The sequence below is a fragment of the Lolium rigidum genome, chromosome 7 (genome assembly GCF_022539505.1).
Source record: "Lolium rigidum isolate FL_2022 chromosome 7, APGP_CSIRO_Lrig_0.1, whole genome shotgun sequence".
NCBI lineage: Eukaryota > Viridiplantae > Streptophyta > Magnoliopsida > Poales > Poaceae > Lolium > Lolium rigidum.
The window spans coordinates 110,606,468-110,619,529 of record NC_061514.1 but is presented as its reverse complement, the minus strand read 5'-3'; the positions used below and the strand labels follow the sequence as shown (position 1 = coordinate 110,619,529).

The window sequence follows — 13,062 nt, the reverse complement described above, 5'->3', positions numbered from 1 at the left end:
AACACTTGCGCAACGGTCCGATTTTCCGTGGCGAAGGGCGCCCAAGCGCGACGGACCGAAAAAACGTCGTTGGACTTTGCCTCGACGCAGCTTTCCACAACAGAACCCATATCGTCGGGTTAGGCCCATAGGCGACGAAAAATACCCCTTAGCGGACGATTTTGAGACGTTGTCTATCAGAACTTTTCTTGTAGTGAATATGGAAACTAGCCAGGGATGATTCTCTATAATTTTTAGAGTGAACCCTCAAAACCCGGAGAACCGAGAAAAACTCCAAATATGAAAACGGAACAAATGATATATGCGAAATACATTTTCGATGAACTATAGCATGTCATGGAAATAACCACAAGCTCTTATACACAACATGGATAAGATCGAAATAACAACCAAGAGATATGATGCAAGGATGCAAAGGTTTGACCGCACTCCGAACGATACGATCGAGTTACTTACTCGAGAGCCCCTTGATAGTACGACACTTAGCCTATAAACCGGTCTCCCAACTAAACCATGGGACCGGTAAGAAAGAAACCCTATCAAGAGCAAACTTTAATCTTGCGCATTCCTCTTGAGCTCGATGATGACGATCTTGACCGCGAGATGGAACGCCTTTCTTGATTGTGCTTGCTTGATGAAGTCTTGCGGATTGCTTCCTCATAATCCACTATGGGAGAGCTTCTTCTTCGGTGCATCTTCACATTTCCATGAACATATATGAATGGCGAGCTTCAAGTATGTGAGCTCTTCGAGTTGACTCATCTTGAACTTGCCCCATTTCTTCATATTGCAACCTTGACGCCAACTTATAGTTCAAGCATTGCCTATGGACAACTCCTACACATATAACTTAATGCAAACATTAGTCCATAGGGATTGTCATTAATTACCAAAACCACACATGGGGGCTCTATATATGCACTTTCAAGTAGTAGTCAATGATTTGCCACGGTTAAGCTTCAAAAAAAAGTAGTAGTTAATGATGTAGTCGTAATCAAAGTAGTCGCGCGGCTCGTGGTCGAGAATAATAGACGCGACAAAGTAGTTGATGTTGCGGACGCGGGCTGGCAGGTCGTGTAGCCAGAAGTAGTCGACATGATTCGGCGAAACCGTATATGCATATGGTACACACTGAATCCTCACCATTTCTTCTTTGTGTACGTCTTTGCTTTTGCTTCTAATCTCTCCTTGGAACTTTGCACTATGGCCGATGCTTAGATGGTCTCATCTCCATAGGTAATGAGAAATTTGTTTGTTCTGATCTAGCAGCATAGGCAGCCGCTGATGGATTGTCTTAGCTGCATGGAGATTGCCTCTCTTTTTTCCTTCTTTACCCACCTAAGGTGCTTGTACTTGGACTTCTTTTCCTTCACTTCCACGAAACGTATACGGATCGCTTGGTTCTCGTCTGATCCGGCCGACGCGAATTTCGGTACTCGATCTGGCTTTCTTTGAAGTAGACGACTTGGCAAGCTGAAGGTTAAAACGGATCAGCACGGCTCCGCTGTTGTAGATTGGATACATCGGCGCTGATTTTTAATGTAGATCGGATGCACTGCTGCCGCTTTGTTGAGGTCGATCGGTATACACGTTGTTGATGATGATGAACTCGACGGATCCCGTCCGGATAATGAAATCCAGTCGGCGCGCTTCCACAGACGGCACCAATTGATGAGGCGGTTCCTTGGCAATGCCCACCATGAGGGGCTTAGGGTTGACGGGAGGCGACGATGAAGATTCCGGGAGCGAGAGAAGACACGACGTACCGAGGTTCACGTCCCCGTGGTGGAGGATCGCTACGTCCTGCTAGCAATCCACTATATGAATATATGTGTACAGGGGGCTGCCATAGGCGGACTTGTTGTATCTAGTCTAGTTCTAATCTGCGGGTTGCGATGTCTAGGCGTATCGCCTCTATGTTTTTCTGTTTGTGCATATGCCCTAAGGGGTGCCCCTGCCTGGCTTTATATACCATCCAGGGTAGGGTTTACTAGAGTCCTAGTAGAATTCGTATTGGAGTTTTCTTTCTTGTAATCCAAGTTGATATTTCTTGTGGGTCCAGCTTGTTGAGTCCTTGTGCTGGTCCATCTTCATAATCTGTACCGGGTATAACAATGACGGGTACCGGAAGGGTAATGCCCACATCAGCGCCATTCCGTATGGTTGGCTGAACGGACAGAAAATGTTCCCGACCTTGTTCCATGCCACGCCAGAAAATCATCAAACCCATTAATATTCAAGGGAATCTGCATACTCCGAGAAGCATCAATATGATGGAAATTAGTTCGAATAATATCATGATCCCATTGGCCCGTCACCGAATCAAGAAGCTAGATACACTTGTGAGAATACAATTCCCACGATGGGCAATGATTTTTCTATTAGGACTCGATGGAATCCAGGGGTCCCTCCAGATCTCAATTCGGTCTCCATTACCCACTCTCCCTATACAGCTCCTCTTAAAAGTTTGGATTCAGCCACAATACTCTGCCAAGTGAAAGACGATCTAGATTTAGGCCCCGCGTTCAGGATATCACCATCCGGGTAATATGCACATAAAGAGTTTGGTTCATCAACAAGCCTCCAAACCTGTTTCGCCAACATTGCAAGATTAAAAGAATGTAGATCTCTAAAGCCCATTTCTCCTTCTTTCTTAGGGAAACATAATTTCCACCACACATTTTTTTCCATGATCATCATCTCCCCACCAAAATTGAAAAATAATGTCAGTGATCTTCTTATAAACATTCTTAGGAAGAAGGAAAACTGACATAAATAGGAATCGATTGGATAACAGCCTTAACTAAGATTTCCTTACCACTAATAGAGAGTAATTTTCTTTCCACCCTTTTATTCTTTGGAGGACCCTTTCCACAAAGTGCAGAAAATAATCACTCCTATCTGCACCGACTATCGCAGGGAGGCCTGGGTACTTATCTGAAATTGCCCCAGTATTGATGTTTAGGGTATTGCAAATATCCACTTTAACATTCACATATGTATGTATTTGGGCTGAAGAAAATGCTGGATTTACCCACACTGACCAATTGTCCCAAAAGAATCAAGCACTTGCTGCAACGAGACTGTATTATTCAAATCCGTCTTTAAGAGAATTAAAGAATCATCAGCGAAAAATAGGTGTTAAACTGATGGTGATTTCTGCACACCTTAATCCCTTCAATGCCACCAACCTCCTCAGCATGCAACAAACAACTTGATAAACCTTCTGCCCATAACATGAACAAATATGGAGAGAGAGGATCCCCTGCCGAATCTCGAACCTCTAGTAGGAATAAATCAGTCAACCGTGAATTATATGAATACGAGGCCGAGGTGACACAAACCATGATCAACTCAACCCACTGTTCATGAAACCCAATCTGATCATCATGTTCTTGAGAAAACTCCATTCCACCCTATAGGCCTTATAGGCCTTATGCATGTCAAGCTTCACAGCACATAGCCCATCCTTACCCTTTTCTCTTATTTTCAATTTTATGCACACAATCATAAGCTACCAACACATAACCAGTGATAAGTCTTCCTAAAACAAAAGCACTCTTCGTAGAAGAAATAATATCTAGGAGGGTCACCTTTAGCCTAAATAATATCTGGGAGGGTCACCTTTTAGCCTGGCAGCCAGCATTTTGGAGGCCTGCGTGCGGCGGCGCCCAGCTCGCCATTGCCGCCCGGGTCTTCGGGTTCGTCCGGACGGAGCGACCGATAGGCGCGACATAGCCGAGCGCGGGGCCAGTCCCATGTTCATTTTTATATACAGTATACTACTTGTTACTTGGAATTCCATTTTACTTGGGGCACAGCTAAATCGCTGGCTACCAGAGTACCAATCCGCAGATGCATTTTAGCAAGACATGGGCCCCATCCTCATTCAGCCCCCACCTTCTCCGGCAACTTCCGTCTCAGCCTGGTTATCATCAAGTCAACAGGAGAAGGAACAGGCATCAAAATCAAGCGAGGGTTTTTCCCTGCTACTGCCAACGTACACATGAGACACAGAAACTGAATTGCAACATAATGGAAAACTACTGATTGGCAGATGCCATCAACATTCAGGAAGCAACCGGCAAGAAACTGCAATCTGAACCACCTTGTAACATTCAGCAACCAGCAAGAAACTGCAGTCTACACCTGTAGTTAACTTAACCCGAGCGAGATCATAAAGCTTTTAAACCCTAACCCCCGCACGTGGCCAATCCGCCACATGCGAGACATATATACACAACTGGCCTACCACCAGTACATCCCTTCCTGATGATGCTACAGGATATAGCATAGCTGAAAGCAAAGAACTTGAAACCTTTTCCTAAACTACTCTAAACGAATCGACATCTTGAGTTGAACTGGCAGTGCTGTTCACGCTACTCCGGGCTCTGGAACACCGCTTCGAGTTGTGGAGTTGCCGCGATTATGATGTTCTCGTAAGGGTTCTCTTGATTCACCTCTATCAACCCACGGCTCTTGAGGATCTGCACAAGAAAGGTAGCTTGTTAATTTTTCATCAGTAAAAGTGCATTATAGAAAGAACATAGTACAAGAACATTAGAATTCACAATATGCAATATGGTAGTCCCTCCGATCCATATTAGTTGCCACTAATATAGATGTATCTATGTTCTAGACATATGTTAGTTCTAGGGTGCATCCATACTAGTGGCAAGTAATATGAATCAGAGGAAGTAATGAAAACTGTAAATTTGCAAGACACAGGTTACTGTGAGTAAGAACAAGAATGGAACAAATGTGTTGTTTGCATATATGCATAAGATAAGCTGATCAAGATTGGAAATTTCCCAGCGAAATATGTTAAAGACATTGAGTGATCATTAAGCATGATTAAGATAAATCAACCAAGATTCAGTAAAATTCTTCAAGAGAAGGACTCACGAAAAACTACCAACTAGTATGAAACAAGTTACATCAGCTTACCAGAGTTTCATAGAAGAATCTTGCTGTGGTTTTCCTCTTGCTGCCTTCGAGTGCTTGACCGAGCGTGATTGGGATAGTCTCTTGCTGCTGGCACTTCTGGTCCTCGAATAACTGGTGGAGGCACCTTGCTACAGCCCTGAAATAGTGAATTTGGAAAGCGTTACAGACAGATAACAGCTGGAATAAAAGGAAGGGAAGCAACAGTAACGTTGTTTTCACCTAGTTCTTGTTGAAAGCGGGAAATCTGCAAAAGTAACAGCGGTATAAGACGATGACAAAGCACAAACATCTACTATACAGCAGAAGCAAAAACTGGTATTGGGAAATCTACAAATGTAACACATTACCTTCATCTCTGGTTTCATCCATAGGAATATCCTGCAAGAAGAAATCATTCTCAAATAAAGCAGGTGCATTATAAAATCATAAATACAATCTTTTACAGTGAGTTCAGATGCAGACATATCCTTACCTCATCTACTATGTTACCTATATCAGCCATCAATGGTTCATTGCGCAATGCAGCATGATTTTTTGATCGATGCTCTTCTGGCAGCGCTGATTCGGCTCCATCAACTTGTGCATGATTTCCATAGGGTGTATCACCATTACATTCATAGCCATCATGAATTTGCTCACTTTCAGTGTAGCACCCAACAGGAGTCTTTGGGAGCTCATCCTTTTCAGCAGGTTCATATGAAAGGCACTTCTTTGCTTTAATGGATTCCGTGCATGGAATTTCAGGTGCATCCTCTGTAGTAGAGTGCCTAAGGTGCACAGAAGTCGAATCTGTGAAAATAAGTTTGTCAGAGCTTGCGATTAAGGTTTTCGTCAATAATTAACCCTGGTACCAAATGAATGATTGACTTACATTGAATCAACGGATCCATGAAAGTATCCTGCAGAGAACCAATTTTTGCCACCTTCCAAGCATCAAGATAAGTGTGAGGTGCCTTCCTTCTTTTGCACACAAGATCCTTTGCATCTGCTATTATTTCTTTCACCACACTGTAGCAAGTGGGAATATTTCCAAAACAGTATCAGTCAATACTACAATTTGAATGGACCATGTCATACAATACAAACTTCTTAAGCTTATACAGAAGTTCAAACTGGATGCTAAGATGCATACAAGCACAAGAATAGGCAATGCAGCAGATAAAGAACTTCCACAAGGTAGATATTGTACTTACACATTAGGTAGGACAATAGTCTCATCAAACAATACCAGTGCGCCTCTTCTCTTAACCGGCCGCCTGTCTTTCCTATCTATTGGGTTACAGATATAATCCTTACTGTATAATCCCCTTCTTCTTTTTCTCAAAACTTGGCGCTTCTCATTCTTAGCTGGTGTTGCAACCATAAATTTTTCTAGCAACCCTGGATAGAAGTGAATGGAACGAATGTCAGAAAGATTAGCAAGATAATTATCATAAGTAGAATAGGAACTTCTCAAACAATGTACCTGAGGCTCCCTCTCGCATGGGTTCTGGAGTGGAAGGCTCTAGCGAATCTTGTGACCCAATGTCAGGAATTTCTACAGATGCTGCTGTGTTAGATTTTGCGAGCAATAACCCATCTTCTGGTTCTTCAGGTACATGACGATTTTCATCAAGATCTGCCCGCTCTGCATTCTCCACAACATTCAGAGATCTTTGGACTTCTTGACTTCTGCATCAATGCATGCTCAATAATGTCAAAAATCTCTAGATAAATATCAGAAAAAAAGTTTGCTGTAACAAAAAGGAAGTGCCTATACTCACTCTGGCAACGGGATAGAACAAGCAGAATCATCATTCTCTTTGCCATTAACTTCTCTTCTAGGTTTCTTCACCTTTCTGCTCTCTGGAAGGCCACTTCCTTCAGCCATCGTGTTCATCACCTCAGTTGGAAGAACACTGTTTCAAATCTCATGTTAGCAAACAGAAAATGGAAAAGGTCTGCTCTTATGCTGACATGCCTCAGGAGAGGAAGTGGCGCTCGATATACTTACTCCTTCACTGGTGTAAAGCAAGCAGGATCAGTATTCTGATTGTCACTTTCAGGTTCATCCCCTTTGTTACTCGAGTATAGAAGATCGGACATTTCATCAATGACACCGATCACTTCAGTTGGGAGAGGGCTGCATCAAGAGTTCAGGTCAGAAATCCACTAGAAGTACTTTTTTTAACACCACTAGGTAACATAGCTTACACACTTACATGCATGCTGGCATAAAGCAAGCAGAATCCAGATCAGCATGTGGCATCCTCTGATAAGACTGTTTCATGGGATAGATTTAAGCTTTAGTTTCTCAAAGAAATAAGGGATGAAAAACAAGAGGCAACAATATTGCGAAGGCAATGGAATAAATGTATCTTATAAGTGCACTCATGAGAGAAATTAGTTATGAACCACACAGATAAAAGGAGAATAATAACACTTCAATCAATAAGAAAATTCTAGAAACAACTGCCAGAGGACCGTGGAAACCAGGGCAGGTAACATGTGGGATCTACTATAACAAGATCAGTCGGCAGAAGGAATATGGTGCTTATCTCTCCTAGAACCATCACATTTAAGGATCAACATTAGCTGCTAGCCTGAATGACAACTTCCATGCCAATTTTAGGGAGTGCAGTACGTGCCAAGTGTGACTTACCTAGACTACAGAATATATATTTGGTAAGCTCCCCAATTTCTTCGTGATGTCATGAGAAGCATTTCACCGTATATGCATACATATGTTGATTGAATGGGTAGATGGTAGGTAAAGGAGCTGCATACCTCATACATACAGGAGGTACGATGTTGTTCATCTTCCAGCAAAGTATCTACACACAAACAATAAAGATCATAAATGTAATGATTTCTTATCAATGACAGTGACATCAATTCCAGCATTTGCTACCTTCACGTGGCAACTGATGATGATCGTCATCTTCATCCTCTCTACAAAGGAATTTAGGACCGACTGAGAAACCACACTTCAATCAAACAACAAAAAAGTGAAGCTAGTTTAGGAGCAAGCGTTACCTATTTTCAGGGATCTGCAAATCAAAAGAGTCGAGCTCAAATCTCTTTGGTATTGTGAAGATTGGTGGAAGATCAAGTGGTTCATGCCCTTCTGGGATTTGAACTAATGTTTGTGACATAACTCCATTTTCTGCCCTTGAAGTTCTTCCGGAACGAGCAGGTTTTTTTGCTATCACAGGGTCTTCTTCATCTATCACTAATCTTCTTGCACAAGCACCTTTCTTCGCTCGCTTGGGAACTCTTTTCTTTCCTTCTGCACTTGCTTCAAGGAGTTGATCGCACTCACTGTAGAGGTATTCCACCTTCTTGGAGTAAATCCTAACAACACCAAGCAAAAGGAGCCCTAGAATTCTGTATGTGGTTTCAACATCAGGCAAAATCTTGTCTGCAAATGATAGGAAACGTGGTTACAATAATGCTATTAGAAAATAATACTTCAAGAAGGGCAACGCCTACCACTAATAGAGAACAGCAATTTTCTATCAACTTCAGTTGCAATTTGAACAATATTCAAACAATTTCACATGATAATGTTAATAAAACCATATGTAGAAGCCCAGCTCAGGTTAACGCTTGGATAACGTTAATAAAACCATATGTGGGAAGCCCTTTGCCCCTACCAAGAACCCTAAACCCCAAACCATCCACAAGACCCCCCATTGCCAAAAACCCATAAAGACCATTAACCAAAATTCCCATAGTCAGGTACAAGTTTCTTATCCTATCATTCAACAATCTTGTGAATTTTATAAACCTGCAATTTTTCCGTTTTCCCTGAAGGAGGAAATATGTAACAAAGATTGTGAAGAGTGATGCCCATAATCCATACAAACATAACAAAAAAAAAGATGGCCACATTGCCCACATCATTACTTGCTAAAATCGAGATGAAAAATGAAATCATCACCATGGTACAGTAGAAGGGGAACTGAAGGCACAAGAGAAAAGAATGTTATGTTTTTTTCAGGTGAAGAAGAACTAGAAATTCCCCTCCCATGTTTCACTGTGAACATATAACCCTCTTCCTCCCCCAATCTAGTGTTCCAGTCCACTCAACCAACGAATCAGAGATACCCCATTCTCCAAAAAAAAACCTGACCATCCACAAGTAAAACACTCAGTTGGCCAAAGCCCACCTAGTCAGGTCCAAGCTTTTTAATCCACAACCTATCATTCTCAAATCTTCTAATAATTAGAAACCTGTGATATTTTCCCTTTCCCCAGAAGGAAATCTGTAACAAAGACTGGGAGCAGTGATGCTAATAATCCACACAAATATATTAAAAAAAACAAAATATGGGCACATCAATGCTTGCTGAAATCGAGATCAAACTAAAATCACCACTTCACCAATCCACCATACAGCAGAAAGGGATCAGAAGCCACAAGAGAAAAGAAAAAAGAAGGGTTCTCTCATTATTTTTTTCGGGTGATGAGGAACTAGAGATTCCCCTCCCACGTTTCACTGTAACATATAAACCCCCGCATAAACCCCTTACCTCCGCCAATCTACTGTTCCATACAACTCACCACAAAAATTAGAACCCCCGCTTCTCCCTCGGCCCTCAACCAAACCAAGAACCTGTCGAAAAAAAAAAGCAAGAACCCCACAAAAAGTGGAGCTTTTCCCCAACTCGGCAACTCGCCCCACAAATTGGAGAGATTCCCTCGAACCCCCAGAACCAAGAAACCCCTCGAACCCCCAGAAGAAAAACAGAGAGCTTTTCCCGCATTGCAGGGGACGAATTGACGGAGGCGGTGGGTGTGGCGAGGCTTACCGACGGAGGCGACGACGTTGGTGCGAAGGACCTGGTCCCTGGTGAGCGCCGCCACGCCGCAGACGCCCGCCACCCACACCGTCCCCAGCGGGCCCTTCTTGGACAGCATCTTCTTGGAGTAGAACATCCCGCCGGAACCGCCGCACCACGCCCAATGTAAGGCTCGAGACCGCGGACAGTGAAGGCGAGCAACCCGTGCGCGAGCCGGGCTCGGTGTCTTCTAGGCTATTTGGAATTGGAGTCTGAATCGGAAGGGAAGAGATTGCAAAGAAGGAAGGAGAGGGCGGGCGGCTTCGAGGGGAAGGAGGAGTCGAGTGGAGTCGGGAGAAGAAGAAGAAGACCTGAGGGGGAACGGCTCGGCGGGGTGGAAATGACGAGGATGCCCCTCCCTGCGTCCGAGACGTTGGGAGGTTTTGGTTTTCGTCTTGGGAAGTTGCCGTTTATGCGTGCGGTTTTTATGCTTGTTTTGAATTTGCGTTTATCGCTTGCTGTTTTATCGGGATATGGAACGGCATCGTTTTAATGGCAATGCATGTATTTTTGAATATCTGATTGGAAACGGTAAAAAAGCTGGCGCTCGTAGAAATAGTATTCTAGCCGTTGTCGATGACACTTTCCTTGTGTGGTTTTTGCCAACACGAAAATAAATGGGAACACGTCTCATTTTTATCTGTGAGACCTGAGGATTACAGCCGTTCAGAAGACGAGCCTGATTAGGATGCAAAGTTTGCGTTCACTAGTAGATGGCATGGCTAATCTTTGTACCATATCTTTCTTGCTACACGATAAGAAGTTGTCAAGTATGTAAAAAAAAAGTTGCCAAGTATGAATCGATATATTTCGGGGGACGTCTTTGCTCTCGAACACATGCAATACATATGTCATTTCGTTTTAAGTGTAGAATTTGAAATGTTCTAATTTTCCAAAGTAGTGAGACATAAGTGTTGTCATCCGTAAAATAGGCGGTGCGGATCCTTTCTTGTAAAGTAAAAAAAAAGAACTTATGTCGTATCACATCACGAATCATATCCCAGTAAAATTAATTTGGAATGGGACTCCACTTGATGCACTACGTAACTCGAGTGACCAGAAGTATGTGGGTCGCAATTTGTAACCGAGCGATAGCTAGAGATGAATCAGATCACAAGAGTTGCCATGCCATGTGGACTCTAGATATAGTTTCTTTACACGAATACAATTATTAGAACCTTTTCCCATGGATGTCCATCGAAGGAACTATACCAACAAAAATCCTACATGTCTCTTTGATTCAAAGGCATTATATAGATACATTTTTTAAGATTTAAATCGTATGGTATTTGTACTTAGAGGCAATATTATGTCTGCTCGGATCTCTTAGTACAATTCGTTTCTTTTCCATGTGGCAAGTCAAAACATTTCTATTTCTATGCTATAATTCATGTAGTTTTGCAATCCTACATGATTTGAGAATGCATGTCACTCTAATCCTATAATTCTTATTCTTGTGTTTTAAAATCATGTTAATCAAAGTGGCATTGCTTCCCTATGCCCCGCTTTGTGGTAATTCCAATGTCCAGCCAAACTTGCTTTCTATATTTTTCATGCGCACAGAATCGGGCTTTTTTCTTTGCTATCCAATCGGCTGAGGTTTTCTGTATTTGATGAAATATTTATTTTAAATTTTATTATTCCTGCTACAAAGAATCATTGGGGTGTTCTATTACTGCTTCTACGAATCTGCGGTGCCAACAGGGCCTTTGTAAGAGCAGGTCTAACAGGCCCCTTATTTCTCTGCCCCGTATAACGCGAGTTTCTCGCCCCGTATCCCAAAAGTGCGTCTTGCTGAACCATTTCGTCTAGCAGACCCCGTATTTCACCCTGTATTTTTAAAAATTAAAACCCCGGGAAAATTAAACCATAGTTCATCTTCATTGATCATACACTGGATCATACATATACATAGCGATCTACTGCGATCCTAGCTACTCGAGGATGATGAATGGCACGAAAGGCCCTCCGGCGGCAGCCTCCTCCTCCGCCCGGCGGCGGCCTCCTTCGCCCGGAATTCCGCCACGGCGGCGATGGCCGCCGCCTCCTCCTCTCGCCTCCGCCCAGCTTTCTCGGCGGCATCCGCCTCGGATTCGGCCACCGCACGCCGGATGGCCGCCTCCTCCTCCGCCGCCTCCTCTTCCTCCGCGCCGCCTCCGCTTCCTCCGCCGCCGGTGCCGCCGATGGTCGCCCTCCATGCCGCCTTCGCCGCGCGGTCGCGCTGCCACTCGGCGAGCCACTTCTCGAAGGCTTCGCCGCTCATCGGCTTGAGCGGCGGATCTTGCCGGCACCACCGCCCACCCGCGGCGTACTCCCGGAGCGGATCCAGCACGTACAGCGCGCCGGCATACCGGCACGCCGCACGGTGGCTCCCCGCGGCGGAGCGCTTGCACTTGAGCCGCCAGGCTTCCTCCCCGGTGTCCGACGAGCGGGATCGCTTCGATCCGCTCGCCGGCGAGGCGCTACTACGGCGGCGGGAGTCCATGCAGGTGGCGGCGGGTGGAATGCGGCGCGGGGAAGCGACTAATTGCTCGCCGGAGCAGGAGGAGGAGGCGGCGGCGCACGGCGGAGCTAGGGTTGCGAGTGAGGGGTTAACCTCTCACTCGCACCTGCGCCCGGTATAAGTAGGGGGCGGAGGGGCGATTTCCTGGGCCCCGTATTCCGCCGAAACGGGGCGGCCCAAATACGGAGCCTGCTAGACGGCCCAGACCGCGCCTACCCCGTATCTCGCCGAAATTTTACGGGGTGGGCGGGTTATAAAGGGTCTGTTAGATATGCTCTAAGTTGGTACATCATCGTGTTTTCCCCCATATTCTGACGATGGCTACGTCACAAGGTAAGTGAAGGTTTGAATGCAGAGATGAATTTGAACTGTACTCGGTCGGTAGGACCGTGAAGCCCTCTGCAGTCATTTTACGCCTGGCGGATGAGTATGAAGTTCGGATGAGCGATGGGAAACCCGAGGCAGGCCGGCAGGAGATACGAGAGAGAACCAGAGGGCCCGACGAGAAGAGAACCGACAGTGTAAAAAATGGTGTTTTCGTGTCCGGGGCCACTTGCCAGCCACACTAAATGGGCCCTAAACTCCTGACTGGTTCAGGTTTTGTTTACTTCCCCGGCATCTCTCTTCCAGATTGGCCCATTGCGTGGTTACCACGTGCACGACACACGTGTGCACCACTTCTACTCTATCGACAGCGGTGAGACCTGTCGGCGAAGAACACAGTGGTTCCAGGGAATGTGCAACCTTACTGCGCGAAGGTTCGTGCCGAGTCATGATTTCAGAAAAATC

At 44.7% G+C, this 13,062-nt stretch overlaps 1 protein-coding gene across 1 annotated transcript; it reads right to left on the bottom strand.

Annotated features, from left to right (window-relative positions):
• Positions 1–4,111: 4,111 nt before the first annotated feature.
• Positions 4,112–10,021, bottom strand: LOC124678229 (sister chromatid cohesion 1 protein 2-like). Its single transcript, XM_047214149.1, has 15 exons — positions 9,741–10,021; positions 7,963–8,347; positions 7,838–7,878; positions 7,714–7,760; positions 7,149–7,207; positions 6,941–7,069; positions 6,711–6,845; positions 6,413–6,618; positions 6,141–6,327; positions 5,819–5,955; positions 5,420–5,736; positions 5,295–5,325; positions 5,167–5,191; positions 4,948–5,083; positions 4,112–4,487 (listed from the first exon to the last, which is right to left on the bottom strand). Exons 1-15 carry the CDS (start codon positions 9,865–9,867, stop codon positions 4,380–4,382), a joined length of 2,070 nt encoding a protein of 689 aa, XP_047070105.1. The 5' UTR covers positions 9,868–10,021; the 3' UTR covers positions 4,112–4,379.
• Positions 10,022–13,062: the final 3,041 nt, after the last annotated feature.

Bases quoted from the DNA above. Each gene is read 5' to 3' on its own strand.
- LOC124678229 (XM_047214149.1), bottom strand. From the start codon at position 9,867: ATGTTCTACTCCAAGAAGATGCTGTCCAAGAAGGGCCCGCTGGGGACG. The intron at 7,761-7,837 runs GTAGCAAATGCT...GTTTGTGTGTAG, and splicing joins TCATCAGTTGCCACGTGAAG to ATACTTTGCTGGAAGATGAA. The intron at 5,737-5,818 runs GTAAGTCAATCA...TTATTTTCACAG, and splicing joins CATGGATCCGTTGATTCAAT to ATTCGACTTCTGTGCACCTT.